Below are 22,495 nucleotides of genomic sequence, written 5' to 3'. Positions count from 1 at the left end.
CCCCATCCAAAAGTATCTTAGGCTTCTTGCAACTGCATCCTAGTCGTTCGATTTAGGGATGGCAAAATGAGTAGCGAGTAATGGGTAATTCCTATTTCGACCCGATACCCGTACAGGTATCCGACTTGTCGAGTGCGGGTAAGCGGGTAACCCGTTTCGCCACCCCTAGTTCGATTCATTTCTTTTTAAGGGGTGTTTGTTTTACGGGAGTTGGGAAAGGAAAAACAAGAAATCAAAGCCCATATCAATTTTAGAGATGAAAAGGGTGCCAAACTATATTGCATCTAAGTTCAAATAAAAATAACAACGAATAGCAATTTAGTTGGTAAGGCATTTCCTTCCGATCAACAGATTGAAGATTCGAGTCACGTGTAAATTGTTCATAAAAAGTTATAAATGAAAATAAAATGTCGATTTAAAATATACTGAAGTCAAGATATCATGCTTGTCAACCAGCTTCAAGGCTTCGACCATTGTTTTTCTTGTAACTTCAAGCAATGTTATGAAAATGCGTTTGAATTGCCTAGCAGTGTAACTACTCACTGTTCCATGGTTTTTCTTCTAACAGTCTTCATATAGTGGAGTAATATTTTGCAGGACTAATGTTGCCAAACTTACATTATCACATTTGAATTTTATAACACAACTTCGTCTCAATGTGGATTAAACCTTGGTGACTGGCAAACTCACAAGAATAATAGTAAAAAAAATCATCACCAAAATAGACATTGCGGTATGAAAAAAGCAAATTATTACAATTAATAATCTGCATCCAGACAGCAGCAAGTAGCTTCTTGATTCGAGGAGCAAGGGAAGCAATGCTCGATTTAGGAAAACAAAAATAACATATACAGTATTACAATTCACAATGTCTGAAGCTACTCTAGATGTCGCCCCCCCCCCCCCCCCCACACTTCACAGGGAAACACAGCAAACATCAACTTCATCTTTGAATTGGAAGAGGTGTGAAGATTCTACTTGCCATCTCCGAAAAGGTATCCTAGGGAAGATCCACCTCCCGGGGCAGCATGGACTTTGGTGGATGGTCGATCCTGTCAAACAAAATTTCTTGCGCATCATTTTGATGAAAAACTCTAATGACACAAATTTCATCAATAGAATCACACCCATCTACTACTATACCAATGAATAGGTGTTGCTCCAATTGCATCAAAATCAAATGTAGGAAGCAACAAAATGCCAGTACAATAATAAATCCACAGAAGGTGTGATCAGAGAATTGTATTTGGAAAGCCTCAAAAGATGGAAATCTGTCATATACTCCATATGAACTAAGGTTATATGCTTGAATCACCCTAAGCAACAAGCTAACAACCATAATAAAACAGTCATTCTGTAGTGAGATGACAAGCATATAATCCCAGGGAAAATAGGAAACCCAGGTCAGGAATAGTGAATACATATACTATGAGGAAGTTGCCAGTGAAAGCCTAATGCAACAACTTAAATGAATGACGCAACATATATATATATATATATATATATAGGATTGTGATCAAGATAGAACCATTCTTAAACGTAGAACCATTCTTAAACGTAGAACAAATGCCAAACGGAGGTCGTTAGATCTTTTAATCCAATGGTGTTGATTTGCACAACAACTTCCCATTACAACCAAAACTATTATTAATGGGTGAATGCAGATAAGTGAAAAAATAAAGCATGCATGGACTCTTCTTCGTTTCATTCATTCTTCCATCAACATGTGAGTTTTTTCACATGTTGAGTCCGGAATGTCGTGAAAACATAGTCTAATATGTATGATTTTTAATCTTGACCGTCATTTTTTCCTCATCCAATGAATAAAATATGTAGAGTTCTAGGTTCTACACTTAAGAATGGTTCTATCTTTAACGCAACCCTATATATATATATATATATATATATATATATACCGTGAGGAAGTTGCCGGTGTTTTGGCCATCTGCGCGGAAATAGTTGTTGTTACTCTGGCTGCCCTGGATGCCAGCTGGAATCTGCTTGGGAGCATCCCCTCCAGATGGTGCAACAGCAGATGACTTGTCTGTAGCCACTGCACTTGCCGGTGGAGCTGAATTCCTCGGAGAAGCCTCCACATTAGTTGCAACCGGTCTTGGCACAGGAGCTTCATTGCCACCAAATAGGTATCCCAGAGAACTCTGACCTCCACCGCTGCTCACTCCACGACCCATTATCTCTTAAAAATCCTGAATTATACCAAGCAACCGGCTGAGATTCAAATATTCGATCAGTTCCATATCAATTTTGATCACAGGATTCAACATTCAGTACATTAACAGGAAAAATAAATAAATGAAGCAACAATACAAGTTTTCATTCGGTTAGACATAATTCATTTTCTCTATCACTCCAAAATTAGCTAAGATTGTGGATTTCTAATGGAACGATAAGGACCCCATCAGAATTGATCCAAAATCTGCAATTCAAACTCCAATCATTAAAACCCTTGTTTATTCCTAAAACTTGAATTTTTAAGATAATAAAATGATTTTGCATTTGCTTTTCCATAAAGCAGTAGTCAGCAATTTTATTCCTTCCGCAAAATCAACTTAGCAACTATAATAATCACAGATTCACAATCATTAATAATTGCATTGTTACTGTTGATTGAAAGAGATCCACCCAAAAAAATCAAAATCAAAAGCGAAGAAACGGAATAATGATGAAAACAGTAGTGATAAAAAGAAATAAACAATAGAGCACAGCACCTAAACGATGAGCAACAATAACATACTGTATTCAAAAGAAAATGAGCGGTTGCCAGAAATGTTGTTTACACAAGGAAATCGGAAGCAAAACGGTAGATCTGGAAACAGGCAGCAGAAAAAAACGAAATTCCAGCAAATCCAATTGAAAGAAGCATACCAGAAAATAAAACAGGAAGAGAGAAGCAGAAAGTCGACTAACCTAGATCGAATTCAGATCTACGGCAAAGTAACAAACTACTGTAGAGAGAGACGCAGAGAGAAAAAGAAGAGTAGTGAACAAACGCTACATACGTTGGAGTATTTAAAAGATACTCTACTCTCCATTTGAATACACTAGTGTTATCACCCGTGCTATGCGCGGGCATAAGATTTTTAAATAATGAAGTTAAATTTTAAGATAAGAAAAATAAAAAAAAGTGGATAAAGAGAATTAATAATATTTATGATTAAAAAAATGTATTAATTATAATAAGTATTCATAACATTATAAAGGATTAAAAATATTATAAACAGTAACAAAAAGAGAAATGTAATATTTATGTTTGGCAAACGATTTTATGCAATATTAATTTATGATATGAGTGGAGTAAAATAAAATAAAACAAATGACAAACATGAGATACACGATTAATGATAAATAGTGGGTTAGTTAGAATAAGATATATAAATAAAAGAAAATATATGTGCAAATGAGGATATGAGACGAAAAAATCATATAATTTAAATAAATAAATAGTTCATTAATTTTAATCAACAAAACATATGTATTCAAAAAATAAATTCTATGCATGTGGAAATATATATATTTACGTAATCTTATGTAGCATTAAACAAAATTCTTATAATCACATTTGCACACTTAAATATTTCTATCTATATGTTGACATAAAAAAAATTATCAATCGCTTCCATATTATCCTCTTTATATACCCATAATGCAAATGGTAATACAAAATGATGAATAATTTGGAACACGGATATTATAATTAAAATATTAACAATAGTAACCTTAATGTCTTTAATCACAACGGTTGCGTACTAAAATATTTCAAATTAAATCACCCATGAGACAATAGTCAAAGGGAATTGACAGTGCGTAAAACTTGAATGACAATTTTGGATCAGAAGTTAAAGAAATTATAAGAATCAAAACTTTTTCACCAACGTTATGACCAATCAAAACTTTCGCCTCGAAAACATGATTACCAAAACGTGTGATTATCAACAAAGTTCTATTACACAACTCATTAGAATGATCAATGTTCCTTATCAACAAAACATGAAAACCAACCTTCAAAAGCTATGCATGAATAGGAATACGAAACGACTTCAAATTATTCAGCAAAATAATTAGAGATTGTATCAAACTTGGATATACTATCAGAGCTCAATCAAATAAACACGAACATCATATTTATCCAAAAAGATTATAAACTAATTAACTTCATCAAACTACATCTAAAGTAGGAGTTCAATTAATGTTAAATAAAACTCCATTTGTAATTTAGACTAAAGATAATACTAAAATGAGATTTTACAAATTTGTAAGAATAAAAATTAAACACAAAAAGTTGATTTTTTAAAATATTTTCTTAATTAATTACTACATCTTAGCTGACTACTTATTTTCTTATGTTTAATTTCAGACCATGGAATAACTTGATATGCATGAACAAAGATTAAATGCAAATTTTGCACACGAAAAAAATATTTTTTTATTTCCACCATGTATACATATAAAAAGTTAATTATCACTTAAAATAAGTGATAACAGTTCATCACTTAAAATTTATACTACACTTTATATTATAAGAACTCATACAAACTTTGTGTTTAATTTTTATTCTTACAAATTTGTAAGAATAAAAATTCAACTTTTTGTGTTTAATTTTTATTCTTACATATTTGTAAAATCTCATTTTAGTATTATCTTTAGTCTAAATTACAAATGGAGTTTTATTTAACATTAATTGAACTCCTACTCATACAAACTTTTTGGATTAATTTTAAATATTTATAATTTCATATAATTTCGTAATTTATTCGATAAACTTTATAGTATTGTTTAATTAATTGGAAACTAATTAAAATATATTATGAAAATATATACGACTATCTAAAATATATTAAAATTTCCAATTAAGTAAATATAGGATGAGACAAATGATTATATATTTGTGTTGTCATTTAGTTTGATTAGTAATATGGAAATAAGTATTGAAATAAAGGATTTCGATTTTCCTCATCATTATTATTTTAATACATAATACTATATACATTATATTATATATATGTTTATTTCAATAAATTAGAAGTATTAAAAAACATATAAGTAAGATTCTTAAAAATATTATATAATCTAATAAATTAAATCAAAGTTAATGAAAAAGAATTTAATTTAAAAAATATATATTTACAAAGCCCAATACATAAAAAATTTAAAATACATAATAATAGAACCCAACACCCAAACTAAAACTCTATTCAAATAAAAATTTACAATTACAAATTATTTAAATCTAAAATCCTCCATTAGATCCAACCCACTAAACCCACTTTATACCTAAAAAGGCTAAACTAAAGCCCAAATAATGAATACAAAATATAATAAAAATATAGAAAAGAAGAACTCAAAGCAATGTGAAGATTTTTAAAAAAATGTACTACTCCTTAATGGATGTATTATCTATATACAATTTTAATTTATGATCCAAGTGGAGTAATAACAATAAAATTAATGACAAAAAAAATATGTGTAACTAAGGATCAAAGAATATAAGTTAATTAGAATAAATATACAAATAAAGAAAATATGTGTGAGTAAAGATCAAAGAGTAGAAATTGGAATAAGAAACGTACAATAACAATATACTCATATTAGATAATTCAAAAAATATTTTAATTAATTAACTATACATTTTTAAATAAATATTAACTAAACACTTTAAAATATATAATACATATAGAGCAAAAACACTTCAATGACATACTACAACTTCATATAAAAATAGTAGGAGTATTATTTTAATATTCAGTTAAACTCAAGAATAATTAAAATTAATTTATGTACTTTAGTTTAATATTAAATTTATTATCATAAAATTAATATTAGTGTGTAATATTAATTGAGAAATTAACTAAGTTTATTATATTATTCAGTAAAAAACAAATTATTATTGCATGGAGTATATTTTATTAACAATTATTTTTGGCCATGGATATTGCTTAATTTATTAAAAATTTGACAGATATAAAATAAATTAATCGTCCCAAGTCCCAACAACCAAATTAAACCCCCTTCACTAAAAAAGAGAATATCAATTAGTATAAAATTATTATATCACTATTATTATTTATTGTAGAAAATACATAAAAAGGCCTGAAAAAAAGCCTAAATATTTAATCTAACCCTAATACTTCTTCACACACAAGAGGCGCCTCCATTACCCCTCTCTCTCTCTCTCTTCCCAATTGAATATGCTACTACCGCCGCTCCTTCCACCCGCCCCGACGCGCAGCCGCTCCTTCCACCCGCCTCGTCGCTCCACCGCCCTGCATCGCCGGTTCATCCGCCGTACTTCACGCCTGCTTGCTTCGCACCAACCTCGGCCAGCCGCCGCCTCCGGCAGCTCTCTCGGTCAGCCGCCTACCGTTTTCCGCTGCTTTTCTTTTTCTCCTTCGTCTACTTTTCTTCTTCTCGCCATTGTGTCATAACTCTCTCGGTTTCACGCCCCACCCCAGTTGTTGCCGCTGCGGCCCCCGACAGCTACTGCATTCGGTGGCTGGGCTTGCTGCCGTCACTCTCTGTTCCTTCATGCCGGCGTTGTCGTTGTTCACGGTGAGAAATCTTTCTCTTAATTATATTCATGTTTTACAGAATTTGTAAAATAAACTTGATATTTTGGTGTTCAAATTTTCAGAAACATGTAGATTGAAAAATACTACCTTTGTCTATCGCCGGAGTGATCGACGGATTCCGGGCTGACTCACTCCCATGAGATAAGCTGCAATCAAAAAAATAGTTTACATTAGTTCACATGAATGAATAAACATAGTCTTTGGAGAAAACCAGTTGAGAGAGAGAGAATGAGGGCCAGGGTTAGTGAATGGTTAAGTTTATAAATGTCTTAAACTTCTCAAAGAAGCCATTTTTTTCTACATCTCATTGGGCCAATTTTTATCCAATAATATTTGCCTTTTTTTTCCAATAAATAGTTTTCCCGCTCAAATGTGTGCCACATAGACTCCCAAAAACTGTCCCTTTAGATATTGACAGATTACCGTTAATAAGATTTTTTATTTTAAAGGAGAAAAGATAAGACTTAAAAACAAAAATCGCTTAAATTGAAACATAAAGCGTTTGACTAATTTTATGTGCAAACTATTATTTCAAATAATATTGCTATCTACTTGATCGGTCATAAAATATTTTTCTCTTATTAGTACCATTTCTTTATAAAAAGAATACCACTTTATTATTTATTTATTGAATATTCACATTATATCTAATTGTATTACTCCTAACTGGGCCTGTCAAAATGGATATCGGGTATTGGGTACCCAATATCCATACCCGAAAAAGTCGGGTAATTGGATACCCGATATCCAATTTTTCGAGTTTCGGATCGGGTAGTGAGATTTTTGGATTGTCGGGTATCGGATTACCCGATATCCGATCGGGTATACTTGAATTACCCGATTTTTTTAAATTTTTTTAATTTAATAAATTATGGATATGTTAATACTTTGCCTATTATAAAACGAAGTCCACTGGGATTAATACTTGGAGACATTATTGTGTATGTATGTGTTAATACTTGGCAACATAATAAAAATCTCAAATCTGGGATATATTTCAAATTTTCGATGGACTTCTTTTAATTATTAGTGTTAATATTTATCTATAGAACTTATTAATTTATATAATGTGAGTTGATACATGATATGTTTTGGCAATGGTTTAATTTCAAATTCACATAAAAGGTAATTGTTTTTATGGATTAATATTGTTTAGTTACTTTTGTTTGGGGATGAAATGCTCATTTTGTGTTTAGTGTCATTTTTTATACATGTTGTTTAGTCATTTTTTATATATGTTGTTTATTGTCATTTTTCTCTTAAATTCGAACTATTTTAAGTTTGTATTTCTAAAAGATTGTAGTTAATTTTCTAAAAAAAAAATCCAAAATTGGTAATGGATACCCCATTTTTCGGGACTGGATACCCGAAACTAGTTTCGGATCGGGTATCGGATATCAGTTTTTGGGAAATTCGGGATCGAGTATCCGCGGGTACCCAATTTGACAGGCTTACTCCTAACAAATAACGTGTCTCTATTTTAAATTAGTTTTACTGAAATTTTCAAATTGGATATTTCCAAGTTTCAATATTAATTTAACTCAATAAGACTGTCGGTAAATGTAATCGTGCCGACGTTGATATAATAAAGACACAATATTACAGCTCATATGATCCAAAGTTCTTCATTAAAAATACCACATTAATATTTTTAAACAATCTCATTTCTATCATAAATAATGTTGTCGGAGTCTTGATTTTGACATAAAATCACGTCGAAAAATTAAAGTGACACCGCTAAGAACTACTTGTCACGAGAAATTCTACGCACGGAGATTTCGACACAAAACGTTATCTTTAGGTTATCGTATTAGGTGTGTGATCAAATACTAACTAAGTTACAGTAATAACTAATAACTAATATCAATTTTGTATATTAAAAATATCAACATAAAGATATAAATTTATCAATCTTCTTGTGTTGATAAACTTATGTCTTTGTGTTGATATTTAAATTTACATGTTATATTGATATAATTATGTCTTTGTGTTGATAATTTAATACACATAATTGAAAGTTATTAGTTATTCCTGTAAATTAGTTAGCACACTAACACAACCCTGTCGGATTATGTTTTAATGATCGATTTCAAACTTGAAACGCGTAAATTATTAAATCAAATAATAAATGGACGTTTTTAAAGGGTGAAGCATTTATGTAGAATACATTAGAGTTAAGGTGATAAGAGTTTATTCAACCTTTTTAGTTTTTATATAGTATTGTACTATCACTAAATATACTACTACGATTATAAAGTTTTTAATGTGACATTAATATATATACTACTACGATTATAAAGTTTTTAATGTGACATTATATATATTTTTGTGCGTTCCTTGTCATATCGATATTTTGGCGCAATCAACCTAAGTTGCCTAACTTTAACGATTTTGATATTTAAAAATCATATTTTGTTTATGATGATCAATAAGTGACAATCGATAAAAACTGAAATTTCATTATTCAAAAAATTTTAATTGCTTTGTTTAATTACTACGTTCTTGGCTTGCTATTTTGTCGGGTGTGCAATACTGGCTCTAAATCTAATTTTAGGCTTCATTATTTCAAAAGTCATCGTATGTTCGATTAATTGAATTGGTTATCCAATCAATATCAGCGATTTATGAGTTTCATTACTTTCTATGACCAATTGAGTTTCCCAACTTTCAATTACAGAATGATACTATAGAATACTAATGTACCAAATAATAGAGTTTGTTGAGTAGCTGAAAACAAAATACCATAGTTATATGCTATTGATTGTGCAATACTCAAATGATCCGATCATCTCCAAGGGTATTTTAAAAATTAAAATGGATAGAGAAAATATTTTAATCGGAGATGATCAAAATTCTCATTTCGAGTTTTTGATAAATAAATACTCCCTCGGTCCTAAAAAAAATACTAATGTGCATTTGGAATGGTATGAGAATTAAGAAAAAATTGATAAAGTAAGAGAGATGAGGAGAATGGTAGTTAAAGTAATGTTAGTGTATAATGTGACCTACATTATTAAATTAATACAGCTTTCCAAAAATGGATTGCACATATTTTTGTGAGACGGACGAAAATAGAAAGTGCACATATTTTTATGGGACGAAATGAATATATATTTTTAGGTTAATACTCCCTCCGTCCCATAAAAATATGGACAATGGATATGGCACGATAATTAAGATAAAATTGGTAAAGTATGAGAGATGATGAGAATGATATGGTAAAATAAGAGAGAGGAAGGGAATGATAGTTAAAGTAGTGTTAGCAGATAATGAGACCTACATTATTAAATTGATATAATTTTTCAAAAATAGAATGTACATATTTTTGTGGGATAGACAAAAATGGAAAGTGCACATATTCTTATGAGACAGATGGAGTATTAGAGATATTGGTCTCTAACATCGTAAATTTCGGCAAAATTTTGGTATTTCATGTGAATTTTAAAATTCGTCTAAAATATCACAAACTTTACATTTTATTTGTTATTTCCCACGGTAGGTTAATCACCATATCCAACTAATTTATGTGCATTTTATAATCATACTTAGCACTACTAAATCAACATGATTTTTTACGTGACTTTTATTTAACTTGCTACGAACATAAAAAGTGGTCTAAAATACCATAAATATTTCACGGTTGCTCACTTAGAATAAAATTTGCATCAAAGATATCTTATTTGGGTTAGATTGGATAAAAACAAATTGTAAAATTTGTACTAATATTTTAGACCAATTTTCAAGTTAGCAAGAAATACTAAGATTTGACCAAAATTTATGATTTTAAGTTCTAACTAATATCCCTTTATATTACAACAACTCAAATAACCTTTTGAGACTTTTTAAGTGCATAAAAATAATTTTTTAAGAGTTTTGTGTAAATAATTATAGTATAATTACTATTTGATGTGCTAATCATAGTAAAATAAGTTTGAATTAGTATAAATAATTGAATATGTTCAAGTAATTCGATTTTTTATTATTACATCTTGAAATGGAGTACGTAAATTTTAATTGTGATATGATAATGGTATAAAAATAATTACTAGTGTTTAGAGTGATTTTTATTATTAAAAATATAGATAAATAAAAACATATTGGTAATAGCCACGTAGGCGTGAATATAGATTTTTTGATTTTATATTACCAGTATAAAACTTTTTCCTCCTATATTCTGGAGGGGATTTATTCCGTACTATGCCCTAAAACCCAATTCGGACGACCATAAAACCTCATTCCGACGATTCACCGCCGCCGTCGATTCTGTTCGGCATCGCCGCCGCGCCAGTAAGTTTTAGCCTCTCTCTCGTCATCTTCTATCTCTGTATATTACTCCGCAGGCGTGTATGTGCTGAATTACTAATACGGCTATTGAAATTTCTGCATCTTAGCTGGTAATCTCGACTAAAACCTCTAATCCTACACAATAAACATACTCGTTTTAACAACTTATTCGCTCTCAGTTAAACATACCCGCTTGAAGGTTTTCGCAATTGTTGTGTTTGATTCAGTTACTTTGGTGACGGTAGAGATTATCAATTTGAGCATTAGCATCATTGCTCTGATTCTCATTCATAACAATTTGCCCTAAGATGAATTAGATGATTTTGAATATTGGTTAAATGAAATTGAAATACTATCAAATATGCCGTATTGTAATTATCATATTGATGTTTGCAATTATTCATCTATATATAGAAATTCACAAAGTTATTACTGAAATTGTGTGCAACACAGAACATGAAAGGGGGAAGGAAGAATCTCAAGAGGGCTGTTGAGGCAGAGATGATGGCGCTTCAACAAGGGCAAAACATAATGCAGGTTGTCGATTTGAGGGGCTCTAATCTGATTGAGGTGGAAATCTTGAACTCTGTTTCTACTTTTCAGATGGAAGGTTATTTTACTGATTCATTCTGTTCTTTTTTTTAAGGTAATGGATGCAAAAGGGCAACATCTACTAGCAATATTTCCAGCAAAATTCCAGAAAAGTATGTGGATCAAACGAGGGAACTTCGTAGTTGTAGATGAAAGTGGGAGAGAGGAGGCCATCGAATCTGGCAGAAAGGTGGCTGGCATCCTCACTCAAGTGCTTTACCACGATCAAGTTCGTCTGCTCCAAAAATCCTCTGAATGGCCTGAGATTTTCAGATCCTCGTCTCTGGAGAGCTCAGCGCAAAGTACCCCCAATCAAGAAGATGTATGTTTGAATGATGATGAATGTTCGACCGATGATGATGATGAAGGGTTTCCACCTTTGGAAGCAAATACAAACAGAGTGAATCCTTTGCTGTTGCATTTGGATGCAGAGTCTACATCTGATTCTGATATTGAGAATGGTTCTTAGTTGATTCAATTATGTATCGAAACAGCTTTTATGTATGACATGTGATTTGCCCATTTTGTAATGTTTACTAAACAAAAGAGTGCATGAAAATTGCATTTTTTTTTTCATATCATTGAAACAGCTTGATGATGCCCCTTTTCATTTTGTAGCTAAATGTTCTTTCTTTATATATAAACAGAGTTGTACTGATCAAAAATCTGATTCATTGGTTGTAGTTGGTATCAGTCAGTTTATGGAGTTGGAAAACATGTTTGGTTATTGATGTGAGCCTCTGGCAAGAACTTGGGGATAAAGTCTTTATGATGTACTAACAAGTCATAGATTCCTATGTGTACTTCATTTGAAATGGCAATCTTAGCATTCATCATAGATACATATCTCTAAATCATGTAGTATGGGAATTTGTGTCCTTACATTGCCATGAAATTGTGCAAATCTGAGCAAATGTTTGAGGAAAAGAAGTCTAACTAGATTTCTGCAAAGTAGATACAAGATTTGATGCAGCAAAAGCAGCAGAGCCACCAACTATAGAGAGCAGAGCAACCGAAACCTGAAGGCCTATTTCCCAAGGGTAGTCCTGTGGCACTAAGAAAACAAATGCAGGTCCCAAAACCAACAAAATCAAACTGATGTTGAGAAGCCCCGTCGCCGTCCCGGGGTTCGTGGCTGCCGAGAGAACCCCAAGCTCCTCCACTTTCGACAGGAGCCCGAGCCTCTCGATTGCCGACAGCGACAGCCCCGACTTCTCGGCCGCCGACAGCAGCCCCGCCTTGCTCAGGAGCCGCAGCTGCTCCACCCGTGCCAGCAGCTTCGGCTTCGACCCCGTTGTACCCTGCATTGAGTGACAAAATAAATCAATCCATCAAAATAAAGAGAGGGACCTTTTTAGAGGTGACAGTTTTGGCAGCAAAATAAATGGGCTTCTGGGAAGCCATGGATCTGAGGTGAATATGGGATAGCTGCGGCAGCCATCATCTTCACCATCACCTCTCTTTCTTCCTCTTTTCCTCTCGACTAAACAAATCTGCATATTTATCAATTTCAGTGGTTCAAATTAATTCTCGTGGAGCTGCTACTGCTACGATATATAATTTCTTCCACGTGTCATCACTTCATTCGCTGCTTCTATCAAATTCCCAATAATTAGGAATTTTACACTTCACTTATAGATAATCTTAATTTCACACTATTAACCACACAAGTTTTACTTTGAGTTAGGAAGATGACGTACATAGTTGAATACTTTATCAGATTTTAGGGTTTAGGATTTACAAACATTTGCGACACCAGAGTAATATCATATTTAATTGGATTTATTTTTCTAGATGAACTTGGAATTTATATCTGAATAAATTAAATGTCATTTAGATATGACTTTTTTTTATATATAAAATTTGGATCTTTGGTAAATTTACCAAGGGTTGTAGTCATAGTGATCCTCCTATTCAACGACTTCGACCATTACCATGCCCATAACTATAAAAATATAAAGAGGAACATCTTTTTTTTGTCCATAAATTTTGTTAAAGTATTATTTTAAGTCCGTGAACTTTGAAAATATCATTTTAGGTCCGTCAACTATGAGTTAATATCATTTTAGTACATTTTTACTATTTTCAAGTTTTTCTGGACGAAAATACCCTCAAAACCTTGAAGAGTATATACTTTTAATAAACTTATCATATACTCATATTTTTTTATGAATATCTTTACTGTATATTTTTTATGAATTTCTAAATATAATTTAACATTCAATATTATCACTTAGTGTTTACCGAAATTTGTTTCCACAACTTTCAGTTTGAACAAGAAAAATATAAAGGGACAGAGGAAACATCTAAAATTATTGTTGACTAATTGGCAAATAAATTAATCAGCCTTCATATTTTAAAATAATTATTCACAATTTCAGAAATAAACCTCAACAACATGACCAAAAATATTCCAACTCTAAATCTTTACAATTGACGCGTTGAATCCAAAGAAAAACTAACTACTCGAAAATAACGAAATCTGTCTGTCACTAACATTGTAACCTATTTTAATTGTTATTCTTGGAAATTTTCGTTTATTTTTTTCTATCTGGACGTTGGGAAATCTAACAAATTGATCATTGTAAATAACAAATAAATAATTAACGAATTGGTCATCTCCTCATTCTTACAAATTCCATCTCCCTCTTCTCAAATTATCCCCAAATCAAAACAAATTTCTCCAATCTCAACAATGGCAGCCTCGACGCCGCTGCTTAAGGATGAGCTCGACATCGTGATCCCGACGATCAGAAACCTGGATTTCCTGGAGATGTGGCGCCCGTTTTTCCATCCGTATCATCTCATCATTGTGCAGGACGGCGATCCATCCAAGACGATCAAGGTGCCCGAGGGCTTCGATTACGAGCTCTACAATAGGAACGATATCAATAAGATTCTAGGCCCTAAGGCCAGCTGCATTTCCTTCAAGGATTCCGCTTGCCGCTGCTTCGGCTACATGGTTTCTAAGAAGAAGTACATTTTCACCATTGATGACGATTGCTTCGTGAGATTCTCCTCCCCTTTTTCTATGTGCTCTGATTATATTCCTTTTGTTTTATTGATTTTTGAGCGTTTGTATTTATACACACATTTGTGTTCTGACTTTGCAATGGCGGGATGCTTTCGAAGAGGGAATTTTTAATTCTTATTTTTATAACTTTAATAATTGTGTGTGTGAACTGTGAACTGCATATGCTTTTCTGCTCTGTTTACCTTGTTTTTCATTCCGTTTTGTAAAGAAAAATTGTGTATGTTTACAAGAAATGTTTATTGAAATTTGCAGATGGCTCAGAACGACGTTTTTTAGGATTTATTTTGTAATTTCAGTTTGCTAAATGCAGATTGAAGTTATTGATAGCCTAATTGCTATTCAATTATCAAAGTTCGGAGACACACTTGCTATTATTGTTTTAGGGGTTAGTTCTAAGATACAATTGAATAAATTGGTTGGTTTGTATGTGAATAAAATAAAGTTGAGGTCATATTCTTCTAACTTTATGGTCCTTGCTCATCTTGATGGTAACTACTCAATAATAGAAGTGCTTTGCTTTTATTTCATCAAGTTTTACATCTCTTTAGTTGCACATTGTGTTGATCTATTGAGTAATGTCGAATTTATGCACCCTATTTCATTGTAATTGTGGTTAATCAATACATTGCCATGGCACCAGCATCATACAGATTGCGTGGTGTATATATCTACAATGGTTTTAAGTTATCGGAGCATTGATTTGGTAGATATCGTTCTGATCTATATCAACTCATTTGTTCGTGTGCAGGTTGCCAAAAGTCCATCTGGGGAGGACATCAATGCACTCGAGCAGCACATCAAGAACCTGCTGTCACCATCGTCTCCGTTTTTCTTCAACACCCTTTATGATCCCTACCGTGAGGGTGCAGACTTTGTCCGGGGGTACCCCTTCAGTCTCCGTGAAGGTGTGTCAACTGCCGTGTCTCACGGTCTTTGGCTCAACATCCCTGACTATGACGCGCCCACTCAACTTGTCAAGCCTCGCGAGAGGAACACCAGGTATACATCCCTTCAACCTTATCATTCTGCTTATAAATGTTTGTTGAGATGTTTGCTTATAAATGTTGTCTTTAGGTATGTTGATGCAGTCATGACAATTCCAAAGGGAACTCTGTTCCCAATGTGTGGGATGAACCTAGCTTTCGACCGTGAGTTGATTGGGCCGGCAATGTACTTCGGACTAATGGGAGACGGCCAGCCCATCGGGCGCTATGACGACATGTGGGCTGGTTGGTGCGTTAAGGTAGACTCTCCACAATGCTCACCCTTGCATCTTACTACATGTCGCTTGTTAGTGTTCGGGTTGGGTTCCAATTTGTGAATTCAACTTGTGAAACGATCTCATATAAGACTCCCTTTATAAGTGATGTCTTGAATTCATTCATTGCACAGTGCCATTAATCATGTCCGTTGTAGGTGATCTGCGATCACTTAGGTTGGGGCGTGAAGACCGGGTTGCCATACATCTGGCACAGCAAGGCCAGCAATCCGTTTGTGAATCTCCAAAAGGAATACAAGGGCATCTACTGGCAGGAAGAGCTGATCCCGTTCTTCCAATCTGTCGTCCTCCCAAAGGAATGCACCACCGTGCAGAAATGCTACATCGAGATCTCCAAGCAAGTCAAGGCGAAGCTGGGGAAGGTGGACGACTACTTCATAAAGCTGGCAGATGCAATGGTGACATGGATCGAAGCATGGGACGAGCTCAACCTGCTGAGAACCACCGGCCGCCTCCCCAATGGCACAGCCAAGTAGAAAAGGGAGTTTGATTCATCCGTAATAATTTAATAGTCTAGCAACGGAATAGTCCTCTTTGTTCAAGCTGATGTTGAGAAATTGGACAAGTTCGTTTTCTGCGAGAGATTGTTTGAGTTGAGAACCACAGTAGTTGTAATATTTCTATTTACTTCTTTTTTTAGTAGTACTATATTAAAAATTCAATACCAGTTAATCATAAAAAATAAAATTTTGCATTAGATTTCTAAAAATCAGAAATGAATTAGACAAAGGCTTCCTCTAAAAAGGGAATAACTTTGATTTTGAATGTTTCGACAATGCTCCTTCCAAAATTTAATTGCCGCCTCGATTATTCATATTTTTTAAACGCAACAATGGTCCCCTTATTGTTTGATGACGCGTTTTAATTCTAGTTTTTTGCTCACCTAATTAATAAATGAAAAAAATTATTTTGTTTTAAATTTCGATCGAAATGTAAGCAGTAAACCATCCAAAAAGGAAGTAAGATAAAAACACGTGAATTGCGTTCCAGTTAAATTTAATAAGGAAATAAATTCATAGGTTAAAATCAATTACTGTATTTATTGGTTTCCCTTATCGGTACAGTTATTTATGTACCACAAAAAAAATGTCAAGACTTTTATGAGTTAATCTGTTTCTTTTTTCTTGAGTTGCTTTACTTTACCAAAGTGTGTAATCAAATCTCGTAGTACTATTATTCAATTGCATTTTGAGATCTAGTATTTCACAATTTTATCATAAGATTCACGAATAATTTTTTAGAGGCGATTGTGTCTGATCTAATTCACGAACTTTTATCAAATATTGATTATTTACATAAAAATCTACATGACTTAAACATAATGGTATAGATGGATACCTACTGCACTTTAACGACATTAATTTGTCATTCAGCTGGCCATGATAAAGATAATTCACTGAAAATTGATAAGCATTTGAAAAAAGAAAACAATTGAAATTTTATGTATTTCGAGGTGAAACATTTCAGTTCATGTGCAAAATCAAAACTATATTAAAAATTCATGTATCTTGGTGCAATTACTTTTTAATTATACTATATACTTCCCCAAAAATATTTGGCCACATGACCAACCACAATCAGAATGTGTTGTGCCCTTAGAGCATCTCCAGTGGTTCTGGACATGCAATAGCCCTCCCATAGCCTTGCCACTGCCACATCATCAGCACTAAAATCCTCATGCCACATCATCTGGACATGCAACTGGACAAGCAACTGGACATGCAATAGCTCTCCCATAGCCTATCCACATCACTAATAACAATTATATAATTTAATTTACAATCGTAGCAACATACGGAATTTAATTTACGAGACAAATACAGAAAAATTGAATAATACTATTAAAATTTTAAAAAGTACAATAATTTTTAAAAAATACAAAAATTAAAAAGTACAATAAAAAAATTACATAAAAAATCACTCCTCGCCGCCGTCCTCGCCTCCGTTGTCGCCCAGCCCTTCGTCGTCGCCACCAACGCCGCGGCTACTCCCGCCGGTATCCCTCTGCAACCCCTCCAATTCTTCACGCATGCTCCGGAGCAATACGCGAAGATAAGCCTTCTCCTCGGGGTCCACCGCCGTCTGGAAGTCGGCTAACGTCTTCACCATTTGAGCGCGCGTTTGTTGACGCGCGAAGAATTTGAGCTCCTCGGTGGACCTGCCAAGGGGGGATGCCGACTGGATCTCCTGGGAACTCGGGGTGCCCCCCTCGCATCCCGTTGCGCCCGCCTTTGGCCAACCGGGCGAGGTCGGCGACCGAACGAACAAGGGGTCGGGACTTCCTGGGCCGTCTCGGGGAGGTCGTGGGAACCACCGCTGCTGCCGCTATAATCACCGGTATAGTTCAGTTTCTGCTTCTTCGGTCAGCCAGCGTCGACACTTGCCCGAAATTTCTCCGACTCGTTGAGCACAAGGTAGCAGTTCCAGTAGGTGAACTCATAGTACTTCCCGAGATCCGAGTAGGCTCTCTCTGCAATCCTCATGCAGTCTTCCTCTGTTTGGCCACTGGTCCGCATGCGGAGGGCGTTGGCGTACAAACCCGAAAATCGAGAGACGGCAGACCTGATTCGGTCCCAGCACTTCCGGCACTCCTCCCCGGTGCGCGGTCTCCCTTCAGGGCAAAATGCCCTGTAGGCTGCGGCTATCTTGGCCCACAAGTTGACGATCCTCTGGTTGTTCGAAACGAGAGGATCATCGCAGACACTCACCCACGCCTTGGCCACCGCAACGTTCTCCGCGTCCGTCCACTTCCTCCGGACCCGGCTATCCTCACCCGGCTGCGACGACTCACCGACCTTCTTGGCCTTGCCCTTCTTCTTAGGGGCGCTCCGACCCTGCCCTACTCCCCGGCTTTGAATGGGAGTTTCCGGAACCTCGTTAATATCAAAACCCAACTCCTCTAAGGAGAAGGTCTCATACTGCGTGTACTGTGCATCCGTTGGGGTCGATGTGTGCGAAGAACCGGTGGAAAAATCAAAAGCCGGCCGATAGACGTTTTCCCCCCCGGGCGTCCCCTGCGGCGGTGGCATCATCTGCTGCGCCGGTGGCTGCATCCCGGGTGCCCACCCCGGCATCATCTGCATAGGGGGTTGCATCGGCGGTACCCCCTGCCAAGCCAGCACACTTCTCCCGGCGGCCATCGGTGGCATCATCTGCTGCCACGGGTACATGTTGTAGTACCCGGTCATCGGAGACCAACCACCTCCCACGGGAGCCGGGGGAGTCTGAGACCCTCCCCCGGGAGTCGGGGGAGTCTGAGACCCGGTCGTCACTGGAGTACCTTCTTAGTTGTTCTCCATTTCTCGTTGTTGATCTTGTACAGAAATTAAGATAGAGAGAGTACTCGTTAAAACAAGTGGTGCGAATGAAAATGATGTCCAAAGCGCGTATATATAGTGTTTCGAAAAATAAAATAAAAATAAAAATCTGACGCCGATCCGGGGCCTACAATGGCGCCGTGAGGATCGGCCTGAGAATCGGCGCCAGCCCAAGAATCGGCGTGGGCACGCCGATTTTGACACCGATTTCGCCGACGCTGCTCGCAATGGTTCGGCGTCAGCACCGGCGTCCGCGAAAAATCGGCGTGCCGGTGACGACGCTGCCAACCCTACACTTCCACGCAATTAATATCTGTGAAATTTCTCTGAAAAGTTGAATTTAGTTAAGAAATGTTAAATTGGTTAAGGATAATGCCATCTCACATCATACAAAAGCATTAATTAAACCAAATAAATTATGCTACCAATATTACGACAATATATATGTATAATTATAAAAAAGCATTTGTAATACCCGAAAATTTGTGGAATTTTATTCTTTTAATTAAGGATGAAATTTTCTTTATGTTTTTGTGTTTAAAATATGGTGTGGAAAATATTTTGTGTTTATTTGATTGTTGTGGATGTGGTATTTTCTACCTAGGAAAATTAAAATGTAATTAAATAATTAATTAAGCCATGTTTTTAAAAATCCTAATTAAAATTAAATCTCTCTCTCTCTCTCTCTCTCTCTCTCTCTCTCTCGGTTTCTCTCCCCCTCCCCACTACTTTCTCAACCTCCCCACTCCCTCTTAACCGATACATCATCCCCTTTCCAATCTCTCCCCACATCGGTTTTTCTCTTTTCTCTCTTGCAATTGCTCTCAACACCGGTAAGCTCCCTCTCTCCTTCTCCCTCTCGGTTCTCATCTTTTTCATTCACTTCCTCTCATCATCGTCTTGGATTCCTCAAGGTGATACCCCCCTTCGTCGTGAATCGGAGTCGTAAGAGGAAGTAAAGCTTTTTCACTACGTTGAACTATCCGGGAAAGGTAACACAAGGCCTCAACTCTCGTTTAATTCGAAAAACATGCATGTAGGACGTTTTTGGATGGGTTAGATGTTGAATAGGATTTGTGGCTATGTGCTTGTGTTGAACATGTTTTCGGTGATAACTGACAGTGGGCTCCGACCCCTTTTTGACTGAGCAAACGATCTCCTTTTGGTACGAATTTTTTAGCTGTATAAACTTTGGTGTGTCTTCTGTGTGGTGTGTAAATTTCAGCTTCTTTGGAGGTCGTATGATTTTATTATGATTTCTGCAAGTAAACTGCGCAGTTCTGCGTGTTGTGTGTTTTTGGGAGATGTTTTCATGTGCAATGGTTGGGTTTCTGAGTGTTGTGCTTTTGTGATGTATGTGGGTGTGTTTGGCCAAGAGATGGCTCGGAAAATCAGTGTTTGGTTCGAGGGTTTCGTGTGTGTTGGCCGAGAGTTGTAGGGTTCAGCCTAGGGCAGATTTGTGGAGAGTCTGGAAGGGATGATCCCAGGTGTCTGGGTGTGTTTTGGGACCGAGAATGTGTGGTGTGAATGTTGTATAGGGTTTGAGAATCGGAAGTTGGAGGAAAGTGAGTGTGCACGGAACGAGCCAGGCGGCCGAGGTGCCGAGCCAGCGGCCGAGGTGCCGAGCAGGCGGCCGAGGTGCCGAGCCAGCGGCCGAGGTGCCGAACAGGTGGCCGAGGTGCCGAGCCACCGGCCGAGACACCGAGCCATGTCGAGACGCCGATCCTTTTTCCGAGTTTTTCCGAACCTTTTCCGAGCCAAGTGAGCCGTTTGCACAGTAAGGGTATGCCAGGACTTGGAGTGCTGTGTTCGTGTGTCGTGTGCGCGTTTTGGGTACGTCGTTTGCATGCGGGGTGTGTTTCGAACGTGTGACTTTGTGTGTTTGTTTTGTAACATGTTGTTAAGTGTATGTACGTGTAACGTGCTAGATATTGAAGTCGTCCACGTAGGAATCATGCATTGTCGTTTAAAGTCTCGTCTCTTCTGACTCTAATCATGATACAATTTATCTTTCAAAAGGGTGATCTTTTACGAGGAAAGTGTGGTTGAAGGGAACCTTTTTAAAAGCTAAGCAATCGAGGTGGGCTTTTCTACCCTACTTTTACGTGGGTTGTTTTTAATACGGACTCTGTTCCGGAATTGTTTATGGAGGTGAACTGTTTGTCTTGCCAAATGTTTTGATTTGAAACCTATCTGAAGTGGTTTACCACATATGTTTAATCGAATTCGGGTCTGTTGGGCTGCGAACCCTCAGGCTAGTGTACACGAGACTGGGTGCCATCTGAGAGCAAGTTGGCCGGTCTAGTGACCTGGGGTGTGGCCACGCCCCTTGTCACCGTTGGGATCAGATAGTGTATGATTGAGGGAATAAGGGTGGCAATATCGGAAAATGACTGCGCAGTCGAATTTATGAAAATATATTTTTGTGTACTTGGGTTATTTTCTTACACTTAAAACCCCAAGGTTACACTGTTATGGCATGACAAACTATGATTTTGGCGTGTGTCCACTGAGTGCAATAAGTACTCAGCCCTGCATGTTGTTTTCTTAATGTGCAGGTTGAGCGGCGATGGGGATGACGGATGTTGAGCAGTGAAAGCCAAATGAGTGTTTTACTTGGTCTTTTGGATGGTGTCGTGTCGTCATACCCGGCATCATCTGTCTTTGGGTCTTTTCCGCTGCTTTGTAATCCGATACAATGTTTTATTTAACTCTGTTTACATTAACTCTAGAAATGTCGCTACAGTACCTGGTTTTAAAATGAATTTCCTTTTATCAAATGTCTTTGGGTCAAATATTCCTGTTTTTCCCCTTTCTTCCCCGCTTCTTTATTCCTCCCCTAGTCGCGGTCCACCGTACTTCCTATCCTTAGGAAATGCGGGCGTGACAGAGTGGTATCAGAGCCTAGGTTTTTTCTTTCTGCTCTGGATCTAAGAGTCTCTTCTGTCTTGATTTAGTTTGTATCCCTGTGTCAAAATAAATAATTGACTAAGTTTTCAAAAGTGTCATTGGCTCAACATCCGACTCATCGCACTCAACCTGAAATGAGGTAATGAAAATTTCGAAATTTTGGAAAGTATATGGAAGTGGAGGAAATTGTGATTTTGGTGTTGAAAATGTTTTATGTAAAGTTTAAGTAAATGTTGAGACATGTGGAAGGGTACAAAGTGATGTGGAAAAGTTGGAAATTATTTGAGTTATGAACTGTTATGGTGTTATGAACTGTTGATGTATGATGAATTTATATGAAAGCATGTGGCTGATGTGTGATGATATGATGACGTGAATGTAGATGTGAGCTTTTATGGGAGAATGTGTTGGCCTTTTGAATGTTTGAACTTAGACGTGATAGGATTTCACTAGTGCTTTTTGGACCTATAGTAGATAAGAACGTTTGGCCTTT

At 36.0% G+C, this 22,495-nt stretch overlaps 4 protein-coding genes across 6 annotated transcripts; 2 read left to right on the top strand and 2 right to left on the bottom strand.

Annotated features, from left to right (window-relative positions):
- Window positions 1-736: 736 nt before the first annotated feature.
- On the bottom strand, window positions 737-3,035 carry LOC121749802 (protein SPIRAL1-like 1). Of its 3 annotated transcripts, none has more exons than XM_042144441.1 (3): window positions 2,929-3,035; window positions 1,917-2,207; window positions 737-1,052 (listed from the first exon to the last, which is right to left on the bottom strand). In XM_042144441.1, exons 2-3 carry the CDS (start codon window positions 2,190-2,192, stop codon window positions 975-977), a joined length of 354 nt encoding a protein of 117 aa, XP_042000375.1. In that variant the 5' UTR covers window positions 2,193-2,207; window positions 2,929-3,035; the 3' UTR covers window positions 737-974. The 3 variants fall into 3 exon arrangements, with proteins under 3 accessions (XP_042000375.1, XP_042000376.1, XP_042000378.1); XM_042144442.1 differs by having other exon boundaries at window positions 1,917-2,229; window positions 2,929-3,012; XM_042144444.1 differs by lacking the exon at window positions 2,929-3,035 and adding an exon at window positions 2,756-2,874.
- Window positions 3,036-10,744: 7,709 nt separating this feature from the next.
- On the top strand, window positions 10,745-12,043 carry LOC121749614 (probable RNA-binding protein EIF1AD). Its single transcript, XM_042144192.1, has 3 exons — window positions 10,745-10,874; window positions 11,325-11,441; window positions 11,518-12,043. The coding sequence occupies exons 2-3, from the start codon at window positions 11,328-11,330 to the stop codon at window positions 11,929-11,931; spliced, it is 528 nt and encodes a 175-aa protein (XP_042000126.1). The 5' UTR covers window positions 10,745-10,874; window positions 11,325-11,327; the 3' UTR covers window positions 11,932-12,043.
- Window positions 12,044-12,236: 193 nt separating this feature from the next.
- Window positions 12,237-12,970, bottom strand: LOC121749615. The gene has a single exon (XM_042144193.1). The coding sequence runs from the start codon at window positions 12,767-12,769 to the stop codon at window positions 12,395-12,397; it is 375 nt and encodes a 124-aa protein (XP_042000127.1). The 5' UTR covers window positions 12,770-12,970; the 3' UTR covers window positions 12,237-12,394.
- A 1,105-nt stretch (window positions 12,971-14,075) lies between these two features.
- Window positions 14,076-16,402, top strand: LOC121746496 (UDP-arabinopyranose mutase 1). The gene is made up of 4 exons (XM_042140356.1): window positions 14,076-14,469; window positions 15,245-15,495; window positions 15,571-15,739; window positions 15,913-16,402. The coding sequence occupies exons 1-4, from the start codon at window positions 14,158-14,160 to the stop codon at window positions 16,249-16,251; spliced, it is 1,071 nt and encodes a 356-aa protein (XP_041996290.1). The 5' UTR covers window positions 14,076-14,157; the 3' UTR covers window positions 16,252-16,402.
- The last annotated feature ends 6,093 nt before the right edge of the window (window positions 16,403-22,495 follow it).

The sequence above is a fragment of the Salvia splendens genome, chromosome 9, assembly GCF_004379255.2.
Source record: "Salvia splendens isolate huo1 chromosome 9, SspV2, whole genome shotgun sequence".
In the NCBI taxonomy this organism is placed as follows: Eukaryota; Viridiplantae; Streptophyta; class Magnoliopsida; order Lamiales; family Lamiaceae; genus Salvia; species Salvia splendens.
This window is presented reverse-complemented; position numbering and strand designations above follow the sequence as displayed.